Source organism: Eretmochelys imbricata, chromosome 5, assembly GCF_965152235.1.
Source record: "Eretmochelys imbricata isolate rEreImb1 chromosome 5, rEreImb1.hap1, whole genome shotgun sequence".
Lineage (NCBI taxonomy): Eukaryota > Metazoa > Chordata > Testudines > Cheloniidae > Eretmochelys > Eretmochelys imbricata.
Window position 1 is genome coordinate 121,335,142 of NC_135576.1, and position 13,299 is coordinate 121,348,440.

The window sequence follows — 13,299 nt, forward strand, 5'->3', positions numbered from 1 at the left end:
GAGATTTCACCTATGCTATACAAATGTGGTAACTCAGTTGTTTACATCTACTTCCTTCTTCCCTAGAGCTCCTACAACCTAGTCCAGCATCTTGACTGCATAACCAACCTTTCCTTATGAGGACACAGTTAAGGAGCCTCAGCATAGTGCAAATAAAGTAAACAGCAGGACATCGTATTTAAAGCAAATGTACTTGCTACTCTGCTTACACAAGGTGCTGAATCTTAATCCTCATGTTGCTGGGGCTTTCTAGGGTCGAGTTCACACAACTGCCTCATGATGGTCTCACTGCTTCATGGCAGGGTCACTTCGAATAGTACCCCTCCCCACCCCCCTTAGATTGCATGGATATGTTGGCACAGTGCTGTTGGAGAGAGCATCTAACACCAGGCCCACCAAACCAAGGCATTTAGCACATATACCTGTTCAGTAATTTTCTTGATGCATTGATTTACAACTTATTTACACAATGGGGGGAAGTGAGTTTAATTACTACATATGGGGATTTCTGGGGTCCTCGTGCCTTTCAGAAATAGTTTAACACTGTTAATAGTCAGTGGCTCCTGATGAAGTAACAACTTCAGTTTTGCATCCACTACTAATTGTACCTACAGTACACTCTAAAAGAGTGTCATGCATGAGCTCTGCTCCCGCTTCATTGCAGGTTCAGAACCTGTCCCTGATGGTCTGACTATGATCCAGCTTACGAAAAGTGTTGTGGTTTCTCAAGCTGATCAATTGGTTTACAGCTGGGGGGGGGGGGAGAGGGAAAGAGAAGGGGTAGGCTGTTCTACAAATAAGACAGTTCAGGCCCTGAAAAGCTTGCAATCATCTCTAGAGTGACAAAACAAAGGATCGAGCGCTGTATCTTCCCCTCAGGTCGGCATCACTCTGAAAAGGGGCTTCCTTCTATAAAGGAGCTTGCCCCTTTTTGTATCCCGTGTCTCTTTCTATGCCTTCACCACCCTCTAATTTAATCTGCCAGGGGAGGGTAAGGGAAATTTTTAGGTTTCTGTATTCTGACAAACCTAATCCTCCCCTCCAGGACTGACTGGTAGCAAGTCTCCCTCCCTCTTGCCTGTCCATAAATTCCTCCAGGCAGTGCTGCTGAATGGAGGTATTTATCTCAGCAGGGGGTTGTATCTACAGCCCTTCTTCTATGGCCAGACAGAGCTCTTGCTCCAAATGTTATTGCCACACTAAAGTTGTTGTGTTTTTTTTTGTTTTTTTGTTTTGGACTAGCAGCCAAGATGGTGTCATCCCTGCCACTGGCATAAATTTGAAATCAAATGCTACTGGCCTGACTCCAGCAAAGATGGTCTACCACTTCTGTACCCCAGAAGCAGCACTGCGAGTGCCTCTCCCCTTGGGTGAGGGAGGTGGTGTGCTTACTGGCCTCTGCCAGTTGGCTACCCATGAGAGCAGTCCATGGCATGGATACCTGGCTGCTGTCACCTAAGCCAACGGGTTTACTTTCAGCCTAAAACTAGCATGGCAGACCCAAAGAGCTGTCTTCCATCATCCGTTCTCTTGAGCGCTCTAGTACAGTAGGGTGCTCTAACCTGCAATAACTCCCAGAGCTAAAACTTGCAACGGCATGCCCTCAGGCCGCGAGGATTTCAAGGGAGCCAGACGGTGAGCGTTGCTTGCAGGCCACGATGCTGTAGAAAATAAAACGTGAATGAGAAAGTGAAGAACTGCTCAGAAGCTTTGATGGGTTCTGGTATCACTGTTCTAGTAGGAATTTGGCATAACAGGGGGAGTGTGTTTCAGATTGTTAACCATTGTGTCTGGTTTCTCCCATTGTACAGTCACTTCTATACTTGCTGGCCATGCACTGGATAGCTTACATAGTGCTGTTAACTGCCACCAGGAGGAGCCTTGCACATGTAACAGCTTTCATAGAATCTCAGGGTTGGAAGGGACCTCAGGAGGTCATCTAGTCCAAGCCCCTGCTCAAAGCAGGACCAATCCCCCATGTTTGGCTCAGATCCCTAAATGCCCCCCCCCCCCGGATTGAACTCACAACCCTGGGTTTAGCAGTCCAGTGCTCAAACCACTGTGCTATCCCTCCCCACAGTAATCAGTGGTGTGCACTTAAACTAGTTGGTAATTGTGCACTGACCTTGTAGAAAGGATGGGACAAGTACCAGCTCAGTAAGTGGCTCATACAGGAGAACAGATAGGTGAAGGTTGCATCTCACTCTAAAGACCCAGTACTCACAGGTGGTGGTAGTAGCAGAATTCAATTGTAGGATTCGATGAGCCCCTAGCCATGACAGCTGTATGGGCATCCTTCCCTAAGGATTCTCTCTAGGGTTCAGAACTGCAGTTTCCAATTTATTTATTGCAGTTGATTAACTCATTGGTGTTTAGTTGTAGATGGGCCACTATTTGACACAATGTCCCAGGAGGTACATGCTCGCAGGTGGCCCGTGAAGTGACCTCACCTGAGACCAGACTGCTAGCTACTGTGACAGATGTAGACAAGCAAAGCCAGGGCTTTCTGTTTGCGAGCTGCCTTGTGTTGAATGCTAACACCCTATTCCAGTCAACACAATTCCACGTGCAATGCTGCTATGGTGCTAAATACATTGTAACTTCTTGCATGCTGTAACTACACCAACAGGTGTATCATAGGGCTGCTGGGCTGAGTGTGAGAAGGCACAGAATGGTTAGGTGGCTATTCCTGTCTCCCTGTTCCCCTTAGTCTGCACGAAGGGGTGGTATCCAGAGGAAATGTCACATTTTGCTCTTACAAACAGGTTTTAGATTGGCTTCCATTTAAGAAGAATTGATTTTAGTCTTTTTTCCCCCCCTAAATGCTTCTGCCATTAGCACTGCGTAACTATGAACTGGGGGGGGGGGGTAGGACTAAACGGATGTGCCGTATATTGCTTTTAATGGAGGGAGGGTTTGCTGCTTTGAGATGTAAAGATGGCCAAAATGTGTTTTCTTTTTGTCCGCTTGTGATCTTTGTAATATCAAATCTGGTCTTGCTGGAGGACTTCCTGGGACTCTGGAGGGATATCAGCTTATATTGTTTACCTGCAGGAGTGGGAGTGTTAAGACATCACTTCTCCACCAAGTCAGTCACAGGTATTAAGTGTATTAAACGAAGTATAAAACGCTGACTAGAAATCCTTCCTCTCTCTGTTTTCATTCCTTTGCACATGTTGCTAGTTTCACTAGCTGTCCACTCACCATAAACGCTAGCCAGGAACTCTACACTGCCTTTTTTTTTTTAAGGGACAAGTCATCTCAGGCTGCCTCTGTTTTTAGACATGTAATCTGTTCTTAACTTGATTATACACCAGTCTGATTTTTTCCCCTTCCCTCCTTTTTGCAAGTACTTAAGGGGGGGGGAATCCCTTAAACAAGATCCTTCCCCCTCCTTACCTGATGGGGATGATGCTTAGGCAGCCAGCGACACAAGACAAAATGAAACAGAACCCGCTGAACCAGTCCAGTGTATGTTGATAGATCTTGTTGTAGGCTGTGGATGTAGCTACCCCCGTGATCACTAAAGACAGTTGCAGCAAGACAAACACCTTACCTGTAAACAAGCCAATAAATAGTTACTCTTAGCCAGAGCCTCAACGAAAGAAGGAAAACCACTCTATGTGGAGTCAACGTGGACAGAAAGCCACAGCCGTGTTTAGATTCAGGCCCTTTGACACATAATAAATGTCATTTGGGATAACATGGAACCTGTAGACAAGACCACCCTTGTGCCAGAACTACTGGTCTTAAGAAGATGCCTTAGCGCCTCCCCTGTAGTTGTCGATCACCTCTGCTAAGGAGCCACCAAAAACTCCTTTAAGAAGGTGCCATTGGTGTGTGTGTGAGCGCTTTCTTTAATGGGAATGCCATCTGTTCGCGTGAACAGCAAATACATCTTTATAACTGGAGATGGGGCCTGAAGCAAAACCTCAGCACCACATGCTCCTGGATCTTGAAACAGTTTAATTTTGGTTGAATTTAGCTGCTAGGACTTTTCCTTATGCATTCACTCAGTCCTCCCACAGCTGCCTACCCCATTAGGATAAGATCTGGAGGTAGCGATTTGGATCTCTCTCTAACTACCCACCACCTTTGTGCAGGATCAAACAGGAGAAGAAAATGTTGTGGAGAAAAAACCGGGTAACTGATTAAAGCATTATTATGCAGGTCAAACTTCTGAAACATGCTACCACAGTGCCAAAAGGGGACACTCTCCTAGGAAAGGATTAACGTGATTACAATCAGAAGGCTGCTTGGGAAGATGTGGTGATGTGCTATTCAAACTCATCCTAGTTCAGCTGATTGTTTCTGCATTGTCAGTTAAGGGTTGATATTTTAAATCCTCATCACTAGGTTTCAGAGGCAACAGCCTATTACGATGAATAGGGTACACATATTTGCCTTAGAGCCATGGTTTCACTGTGGCTTGGCTGTAGACGCTGTAAGACAATATTTCACTATTTCACACGTGGAAGCTTTTATCTTGAGGACTGTGAGGGTGAGAAACGTAACTATTTTAAATGGAAAGCTTAAATTCTGCAACAGCTAACAGGATCCCAGCCATGAAGTACTACTATGTGACGCCATTGTTCTAGCCTCTGCTGACTATGATGGAGGACAAAGACTGATGTGATAACGCTGATCTCCATCCTTCAGAGAGCTGGCCACAGTTTGTGTTAAGGATCCATTTACAAATGGACATTTTAATAAATGGTGAATTGTTAGCATCTAACATCTGCTTGTAACGAGGGTTTCATCACTCTACTGCACATATTACCCCTGTCTAGAATATGCAAATAATATCTATTTATTAGCCCTTTATAAATGGAACCTGAATCTAGCATGACCATTTAGCTTTGTCCAGGGCTGTGATTAGGGCCTGGTCTACCCAGCTCCGATTTCAGCCACTGGTTGCCAGCCACTGGTGTGCTGATGTGGCTACAAAATTCTAGTATAGACAGGCAAAACTTCTGAAAGGAGAAGCAGCCCCGCTCTTGTGAACTGCAGTGTACCCTTGCGGCTCTGTGTACATGGGGGGAAAAAGGGTCAGTTAGCTTGAGTGGAACCCCTCCTTTTAGGCCGGTTTGGGCACAGTTCAGCACCTTTCAGATCTCACAATGCAACCAGCTCAGACAAGCGCAAAGGTATTCAATTGTTTCTACACAGCTGGAGTGGGGGAGGTTCAATTAAGTTAAAGTATCTGTTCAAAAGGCAACCCCCTGCTTTTTGCCACTGGAGATGGTCTAGGCATTTGCAGTAATGGGACAAGCTGTACCAGTGGCTTGTCACCAGTGGCTGAAACAGGGGGCCTAGGGCTAAAGGGATGAGGGCCGACATATCTAAACATCCCTGTGCTAAGTAACTCTGAGAACTCTGGACTCAGGGGAGGGCAGTGCAGGTAGAGAGGTATTGATGCTTTGCTCCAAATTTGCTTCCCCTCTGTTCATCCGGTAGGGTCGTGAAGTTGAGCTGTGGCATAACTGCCTACAATAATGCCTTCTCCTACTGCAATTTGACCACAGAGTAATGTCCCAAAACCTGTGCTAAAGACCTGGGGTTGGGGCGAAGACTGGCTAAACGCTGAGGGGGAACCGGGACCGGCTCATCCTAACTCTCCAAATGGTTTTCCCCAGTTCTAATTATGATTTTATGAAGCAGAATACAGATGGCAGCACTTGATACTTAACCTGCTCTTCCACCCTACAGTGAATGAGAGCAATAGCCATCATTGGGTTTCTGTCCCATTTCCCGCCACCTGCCGCACACACACACAAATTTTGTTACTCACCATAGGACGATCCTTGTACATGTTTGGATAACAGAGATCTGATGGTTGGTAAGGGGATGAGAGCAAACAGCATTATGGCCCGAGCTGTAACACAAATAAATGGGTAGCTTTCATCCGTACCTGCTGGCAAAACGTCAGCTTAGTGCCCCTTAGGGCAAGACCATAAATTGCAGATCAGGGCTGGAGTGGTGTTGAGCAAATCACAGGCAACAGCTGTGGATTGTAGGATTCACTGTGTGATGTGGGCAATGTGGTTCTGTCAGTCCCTCTACAGTATTAAAAACTAATCCTCGTATTTAGGCAGGTCAGTGTCCCCTTCTAGTGGGTGGTCCACATGAGTGGAGGGGGGGGTCTACCTGTCAGCAAAGAGGGTTACTCTTCTAGAGGTCGATCAGCAGGGCTCATGCTCTTAGGGTCCTAGCTTCATGCACAGGCAGGATGATTGTGTTATCTAGGAAAGTGATGGCTCTGCTATTAGTTGGGCCTTAGATCTGAAGCTCTTTGGGGCACGGCCTGTCTTTTTGTTCTGTTTGTACAGCACCGAGCACAACAGGGTCCCGGTCCATGTGACTGGGGCTCCCAGGTGCTACCGCAATACAAGTATTAAATAACATCTTACAAACAATGCAGGATTACAGGTTGGTGATGGAAACTATTTAACCAAGTATGCTTTTTCCTACCCCATTTCCCTGAAACCTTGTTCCTCCAACATGTCTCTCTGTTGAATAAGCAAAGCTGTTAGAAAGTCCATTCCCCTGTTGTTTCTTTACTATTCCACCTTGTCTCCAGACAGAATAATTTTCATTGGACTTTCAGCTTCCATTCATACAGGGTATACCAGCATCACACAGACCTTATTTTTGATTTGCTCTCCCTTAGCACTGTGTCCCTGTCAGTCTTTCAGCAAGGAGATCTTAAGCTGAATGGTATAGGCCTCTTTCTCTCTACATTTACTAAACATTCATCTTGCAGCTGCTCACTGCCACAAACAAGGATACAGTTTTTATGCTGCAGTAACTGCTTCCTACCGCCAAACTCGGCTCCTGAGAGAGTCAGGAGGCCTATCCCTGTCTACCCCTTGTCCATTTATGCCTGTGACCCACTAACCCCCTCTTTTTGTCCTATGACTGCAGCAGTGTTAATGGGCTTCTCTACATGGAATGGTCCCTTCCAAGATGTGCTAACTACTTAATGCTGAACAAGCTGTTCCACCTGGCATTTTTGCGATGACTTCTGGCAATGCCTTTCCCAGCCCCGAAGAAGAGCTCTGCCTGGCTCGCAAGCTTGTCTCCCTCACCAACAGAAGTGGGTGAAATAAAAAATAATTCCTCACCCACCTTGTCCACGTCTGTATGTACAGCGCTGCAGCAGCGCAAATGTGCCTTTGCAGTGTGCGGGGTGAAGATGCTCTAGAGATGGGAGCGAGCTCTGCCATCGGCATAAAAACAACCCCTCTGTGAGTGACATAAACTAAGTCAACAGGAGAGGCTCTCCTGCCAAAATAGCACTGTGAACATGAACGCGTATGTCGCTCGGGGGGAGGGTGGGGGGTGGAATATCTCCCCCCCGCCCCAAGCCAAGCAACATATATTTTGCCAACATAGCCTGTAGTGTAGACAAGGTCTTACTTAAAGTTCAGGATTTTGGATACGTACTGCTAAGTTTTTAAACTGCTACAGTGGCTCTAGCTGACAATTAACAATGCTTGACAATTAGGCTTCCCACCAACCATAGCTATGCCTTACTGTGAAACAACAAGAAAACTTTGTCCAATCAGTGCCAGTCCATAGGATGCCTCCATTTAATCTTTGCCAAGGTAACCCAAACTTTCTTCCTTTCATCCACAGGCCTTTCCTTACAAGGAGAAATATTACCCATAATGAAGACAGACTGTTGTTTGACTAGTATTAATAGCTGAAAAGGTTTTTTCTCCTACGCAAAGCTGCCTTTCATCAGCTTAGATCTGGGATATGACCTAGTGAAAAATTACGAGCACTAACTAGTCTTTAAAACAAATGATTTTATAAAAAAAAAACCCAAATCCCTCCCAAGCCAACATGTGACATCAAGTTTATTACTGTTAATCCAGCAAAGACAGGGGAAAAGATGGGGCTGACCCAACAGCTAAGGGCCCACACATTTAGGTAAAATTCACAGCTGATCAGAATTTTGCACCTTGGGCTCAAAGTGGCTGCTGGTGCAGTGGGTTAGTGAACTCATGCAGGCCCCTTGCTGCCATCTCAGGAGGAGCAGAGTGGGGAGTCATGGGTCTGCTCTTTATGGCCTTTCTGCCACCCCCGGGGAAGTAGGGACAACCCTGTAACCAGACAGCAAAGATGAGGTATGTGTGAGGGAGGACAAAGGAGGAGGAAATTGCTTCTTACACTGTCACCATGTTGACCTCTTAAACTTTAAACCCTGATGTAATAGGAGAATTTTGTGTGGGTGAATAATTTACTGTGGCTAGAAGAGTCTCTTTGGAAAGTGTGTCTCTCCCACAGTGTTTCCTGCTCTGAGGTTTTCATTGACGTGAACAGCAAAGAGCTTTATACTGCTGCTGAAGCACAGCTCTTGCACATCTCCCTTTTCTCCGCCTGCCTGCCGCCTAGCATACATGGGGATCAGTCATTCTCCCTTGCAGTGGCTGTGACCAATCATGTCACAGTTCAACTCACCAATGTAGAACAGGAATGTCTGTCGCACAAAGGCCATGATGAGAATGCCAATGCTGAAGGACAGTATCCCAATGATGATCATAGTCGTGTCCCTTAAATACTTGGAGAACACAAAAACCCCCAGGAAACTGGTAATAAAGATCATGTAGCCAGCAGCATTGCCATAGCCAATCTCCACTGGGCCCCAGCTCAAAGGTTTCTTAAGCAAAAACAGCGGAAGCACATCCATGGCTCCCACAACTGCTAGGTCATACAAGACTGCCCCGACGAAGAGCATTGCAATGATGAGTTTTGATGGTGCCAGGGGGCCGCGCCCCTCATTCTCACAGGAACCTGAATTCCCTGCAGTTCCTTCATCCTCTGGTAGCTGGCTGTCAGGCTGATCTAGGTCCTTGGGTTTGCTGTGAGCTAGGGAAGCTGGGCAGGTGCCTTCAGGCATAGGGACTTTCAGAACAAAGACGCTGTAGAGGAAGCAGAAGGCATAGCAGGCAATGCTGCAGGCCACTAGCACGGTGCCCTGTTGATAACTTATGTGGGAATGGACAAAGATGTGCCCAGACGCTATGCTTCCCAAGAAGCCCGCCATCCCATAGGTCAGCTCGATAACAATCAGCCGCAGAGACCTCCTGTGCTCGGAGGAGCCCAGAGACCCCAGAGCCATGACGCCAGCCCAGTAGGTGGTAAAACCTCCCGTCAGACCGTTTAAGGCCGCCGCACCATACATCACCTCAATAGGCCACTCCAGCAGGATTAAGAGGAGTAGGAGGGACCTGGAGACTAGATAGCCGAGGAGAGGTAAGCAAATGGTGAGCTTCCTGTTCTTCTTGTCGCCAAGCTTTGTCAGGCCGTAGGCCGTCAACAAGGGGCTCAGGCCCAGAATCAAGTTGTAGATGATGTAGAAGTCAGAGACAGCTTTCTGCTGTAGATCCTCAAGCATGTGCGCTGGGGAGGTTGAGCTGGTCTGGTTGTAGTAGTTCTTCACCACTAGCAGCAGCCCTGTGTCGTAAAAGGAGCTGGCTACCTGGGCACCAGCTACCACGGGCTCAATCCAGGTCCTCACCGCCATCCCTCCGACCATGATGGCTGCTGCTGAACCTTTCCTTGGGGCTACTGGCAAGGAGGTGGGTGGGGAAGGAAGAGCGGCAGGGAGATGTGCTGGAGACAGCAGGTTCAGAAGTTCTGGTGTTAAAACCGAAAGTCACTAACGTCTGCAAGTTAGCACAGAAACAGAGTTGTGTGAGAGCAACGCTGGCTGCACCTCCCCTCCAGCCACTCACAGCCCCGTGCAGTGACTGAGACTGCTCTCAATCCTGCCTGTGCCAGGGATGCTTTTGTGTGCCTGGAGCCCGCCCTCCACTCTCTTCCTGGCATGCATTCAGAAAGGTCACAGGGCCCTGGCTTGGGGAATTTCTGTCTCACTTGGGGAAGTGACTGTCCCCTGGGGGAAGTGGCTTATGTTTCACCACCCCTGAGCTGAAGCGTGCAAAAGGAATCACAGCAAAGCAGTGGCAACATCTACCTATGGGGTGGGGTTGGGGGAAGGGTGGAGAGGGCTGAGGTCACTGGACAGTAGCCCTCCTTCCCCCCCCACCCATCTTCACCCACCCCATGTTTGTTGCTGGTGGCTTTTGAACCTGTTTACCCTGTTCCTTGCCCCCCCCACCCCAAAACCTTTTCAACAATTTGAACAGCAAATTGTAGCAGGAAATTCAAACAAAAACAAGGCTGTTGCACTGACCTGTCTCCACAGCCACTCCTGTGTATTCAGCCTCACTGTGCTTCTCAAATGAGGGCAATCCTGACGGGCTCTCTTGGCTTACGCACACAGCAGAGTCTAGAAATAACTCCCTTCCCACACTAGCTGAGTAACCAGTGAGCTGAGGAGTTAGTAGCTGTGGTGAGTAACAGGCCACATACTGGAAAATGTGTGGCAACACCACCCCCTTAGCCTGGGCTCTCCTGAGGGCCGAGACACCGGGAACAGCAAGGCAACTGGAAAAGGGAGGCTGACTAGCAGGATATGTACTGTGACCATGTGTGCTTTCGCAAGATCCTCTTGCCCAACCCATCTCCCAAAGCAGCCTCTTCCCATCAAATCACCCCACCATGAGGGACACCCTTGCTCCGTTCCTGCTGCTGGGGAAAAAGAACTGATGCCATCTCCATGTCTTACCCCCTCTTTTCTTTGCCCTGAGGCGTCGGGTCCTGCCTAGGGCCCCCCCTGGAAGAAAGTAGCTAATGTTTGGTGTCCAGCCATCTCCAACACAATGGAACTATCAAGTCCCTAATTTTTTTTAAAGATAGAACCGGCTAACCTCAACAGCCATGACTGAGCACCCCACCAATATCGGGGTGGAGGGAGGAAACAGGGAGGGACAGAAGAAGAAATAAAATCTGTGACTAACCTAGGCCTGGCCCTTGAGGGGAGGGGAATTGGGCAGTGGGGGGTATTTTATACAGTTTTGTTCAATAGATTAACCCCCTTGGGGATTTTTCAGTTGCATTCTTCTACATACATTTGCATCCAATGCAAAAGAACAGCAAAATACCCGGGGACTGATTGGCCAGTGATTTCACTATTTGTTTTGTTGCACTAAGGCTGCTCGGGTCGGGGTTGAAGTGTTGTGTTTGCTTTGTATAAACCAGGATCTCTTCTCTCCTCTATCTCTAGTACTGTGTCCAGTTTTGGGCCCCACACTACAAGAAGGATGTGGATAAATTGGAGAGAGTCCAGCGAAGGGCAACAAAAATGATTAGGGGTCCGGAACACATGACTTATGAGGAGAGGCTGAGGGAGCTGGGATTGTTTAGCCTGCAGAAGAGAAGAATGAGGGGGGATTTGATAGCTGCTTTCAACTACCTGGAAGGGGGTTCCAAAGAGGATGGCTCTAGACTGTTCTCAATGGTAGCAGATGACAGAACGAGGAGTAATGGTCTCAAGTTGCAGTGGGGGAGGTTTAGATTGGATATTAGGAAAAACTTTTTCACTAAGAGGGTGGTGAAACACTGGAATGCGTTGCCTAGGGAGGTGGTGGAATCTCCTTCCTTGGAAGTTTTTAAGGTCAGGCTTGACAAAGCCCTGGCTGGGATGATTTAACTGGGAATTGGTCCTGCTTCGAGCAGGGGGTTGGACTAGATGACCTTCAGGGGTCCCTTCCAACCCTGATATTCTTTGATTCTATGATTCTATGATTCTAGGATTTCCAATGTCTGAGAAACAAAAGTAGGTGAAATACACCCAGAAATAGCTGCAAGGACAGGCCCAGGGGCACCTCTATACCCAAATGACAGATGGTCAGGTGTGAGAACAACCTTTAAGTAGCAGTAGGAAGGTAAGCAAAGGCAGAAAACTTGGTTAGCATGGACTATGCCCTGCAAATCTTTCTCGTGGCTTTGCTATGTAATGCAACTATCCCAAAATCATGCTGATGCAGGGACAGACTCTGATCTCTAAACTTCAGTGTTGTTACTTGAGATCATGGGCACCATGTGAACCACCAGCTGGAGGAGGCTAGTCCTCAGCTCCACCCTTTCCGTCCCCGCCCACCACAGCCACCAACCCCTGCCCCAGGCTAGCGCCCCCTCCAGCCCAGAGCACCAGGAGGGCGGGCTGTGTGGCCCCAGCCAGGGCCACCACAGTGGGGAGCTGCAGAGGAGGCCTGGGGGGCAGAGCATGGGCGTGGCCACACCTGGCTATTTGGGGAGGCAGAGCCTCCCCCCCGCCTTTGATACCCACCGCCCATGCTTGAGATGCAGACTGGTGTTATGTAACACTTCCCAGTTGGGCCCCAAACCTTCAGACCATGCTGCACTATCGTGTCTGAGTACAGCCATATAGATACACGACATGCATGAGAAACCAAACATCATCATCGACCTCCCTCAGCCAGATCACCTTGAGGCTAACGACGTGGGGCTCTTGCAGTCCAAGGAGTTAGGAAGGAAGGGAGTCACACAACTGATGACTCAGCAACTGCAGCCAGCCCTCTCCCTGGAGCAGCTCTGAGCACACCTGTGGCAGTCTGGCCTCTCATTTACGCAGGTGTGAAACTATTTAGTCCAAGCCAACACCTTAAACTCCACCCAGAAACTAATCCAAAATCAGAGCAGGCCAAGGAGATATGGCGTAACGTGATGTCCGGGTGAAGAACTGTTTACTGTAGCAAAGCAGCAAGAAAAAGTTCTTTTGGGCCTAAACCCTCAGTTTTCAGTAAGGCAAGACTATCACTGATTCCGATCGTTCAGACACCCCCTTCCATGGCTATCCAGAGGTGAAAGTAAGCCGGTACACAGCCGGCTGTACCAGGAGGGGACAGCTTCCCCAGTCCGGCAATGGAAAAGGGCCCTGGGCTCTGTGGTTTCAGGTCAGTGCGGTGCTCGTGTTCTTGTAACACTGACCGATCCCGGTCGCCGGCGGGGGGATCAAACCTCGGACCTCTGGAACCAAATGCATGAGCCTCTACCGCATGAGCTAAAAGCCATCTGCCTGCTGATGGATGGCATTGACTTACCAAACATTCCTGGTGAGGAAGGTAGAAAAGTAGGGCCAGAGCTAGCCTAACGAACGGCTGTTTTACTTCCCTTTCAAAACCGCAGACGGGCTGAACAGCAGAAGCAAATATCTCCTGTTTTTAATCCCCTGCCGCCTTTATTTATTTTTCAGTCCTGGGTTCTGTGCTGAGCCAGCAAACTCCTTGGGTTGCACTCATTTGTGTGCTGCTCTCCCTTGTGGAAAAATCAGAACACTGCAACCTCCAAAGTATACATTTTCTGCAGGATTTGGTTCTCCCTTGGGGAACTGGAGGTATATAGGTGACTAACACCTCTTATGGT

General features: G+C 48.2%; 1 protein-coding gene across 1 annotated transcript; it reads right to left on the bottom strand.

Annotated features, from left to right (window-relative positions):
- Window positions 1-1,603: 1,603 nt before the first annotated feature.
- Window positions 1,604-9,544, bottom strand: SLC46A2 (solute carrier family 46 member 2). Its single transcript, XM_077816488.1, has 4 exons — window positions 8,467-9,544; window positions 5,792-5,875; window positions 3,400-3,556; window positions 1,604-1,661 (listed from the first exon to the last, which is right to left on the bottom strand). Exons 1-4 carry the CDS (start codon window positions 9,542-9,544, stop codon window positions 1,604-1,606), a joined length of 1,377 nt encoding a protein of 458 aa, XP_077672614.1.
- Window positions 9,545-13,299: the final 3,755 nt, after the last annotated feature.

Excerpts from the sequence above, each read along its gene's own strand:
- SLC46A2 (XM_077816488.1), bottom strand. The coding sequence starts at position 9,544 with ATGGTCGGAGGGATGGCGGTGAGGACCTGGATTGAGCCCGTGGTAGCT. Across the intron at positions 5,876-8,466 it reads GACATTCCTGTTCTACATTG|CTCGGGCCATAATGCTGTTT; the intron begins GTGAGTTGAACT and ends TTTGTGTTACAG. Across the intron at positions 1,662-3,399 it reads CTAAGCATCATCCCCATCAG|CATCGTGGCCTGCAAGCAAC; the intron begins GTAAGGAGGGGG and ends TATTTTCTACAG.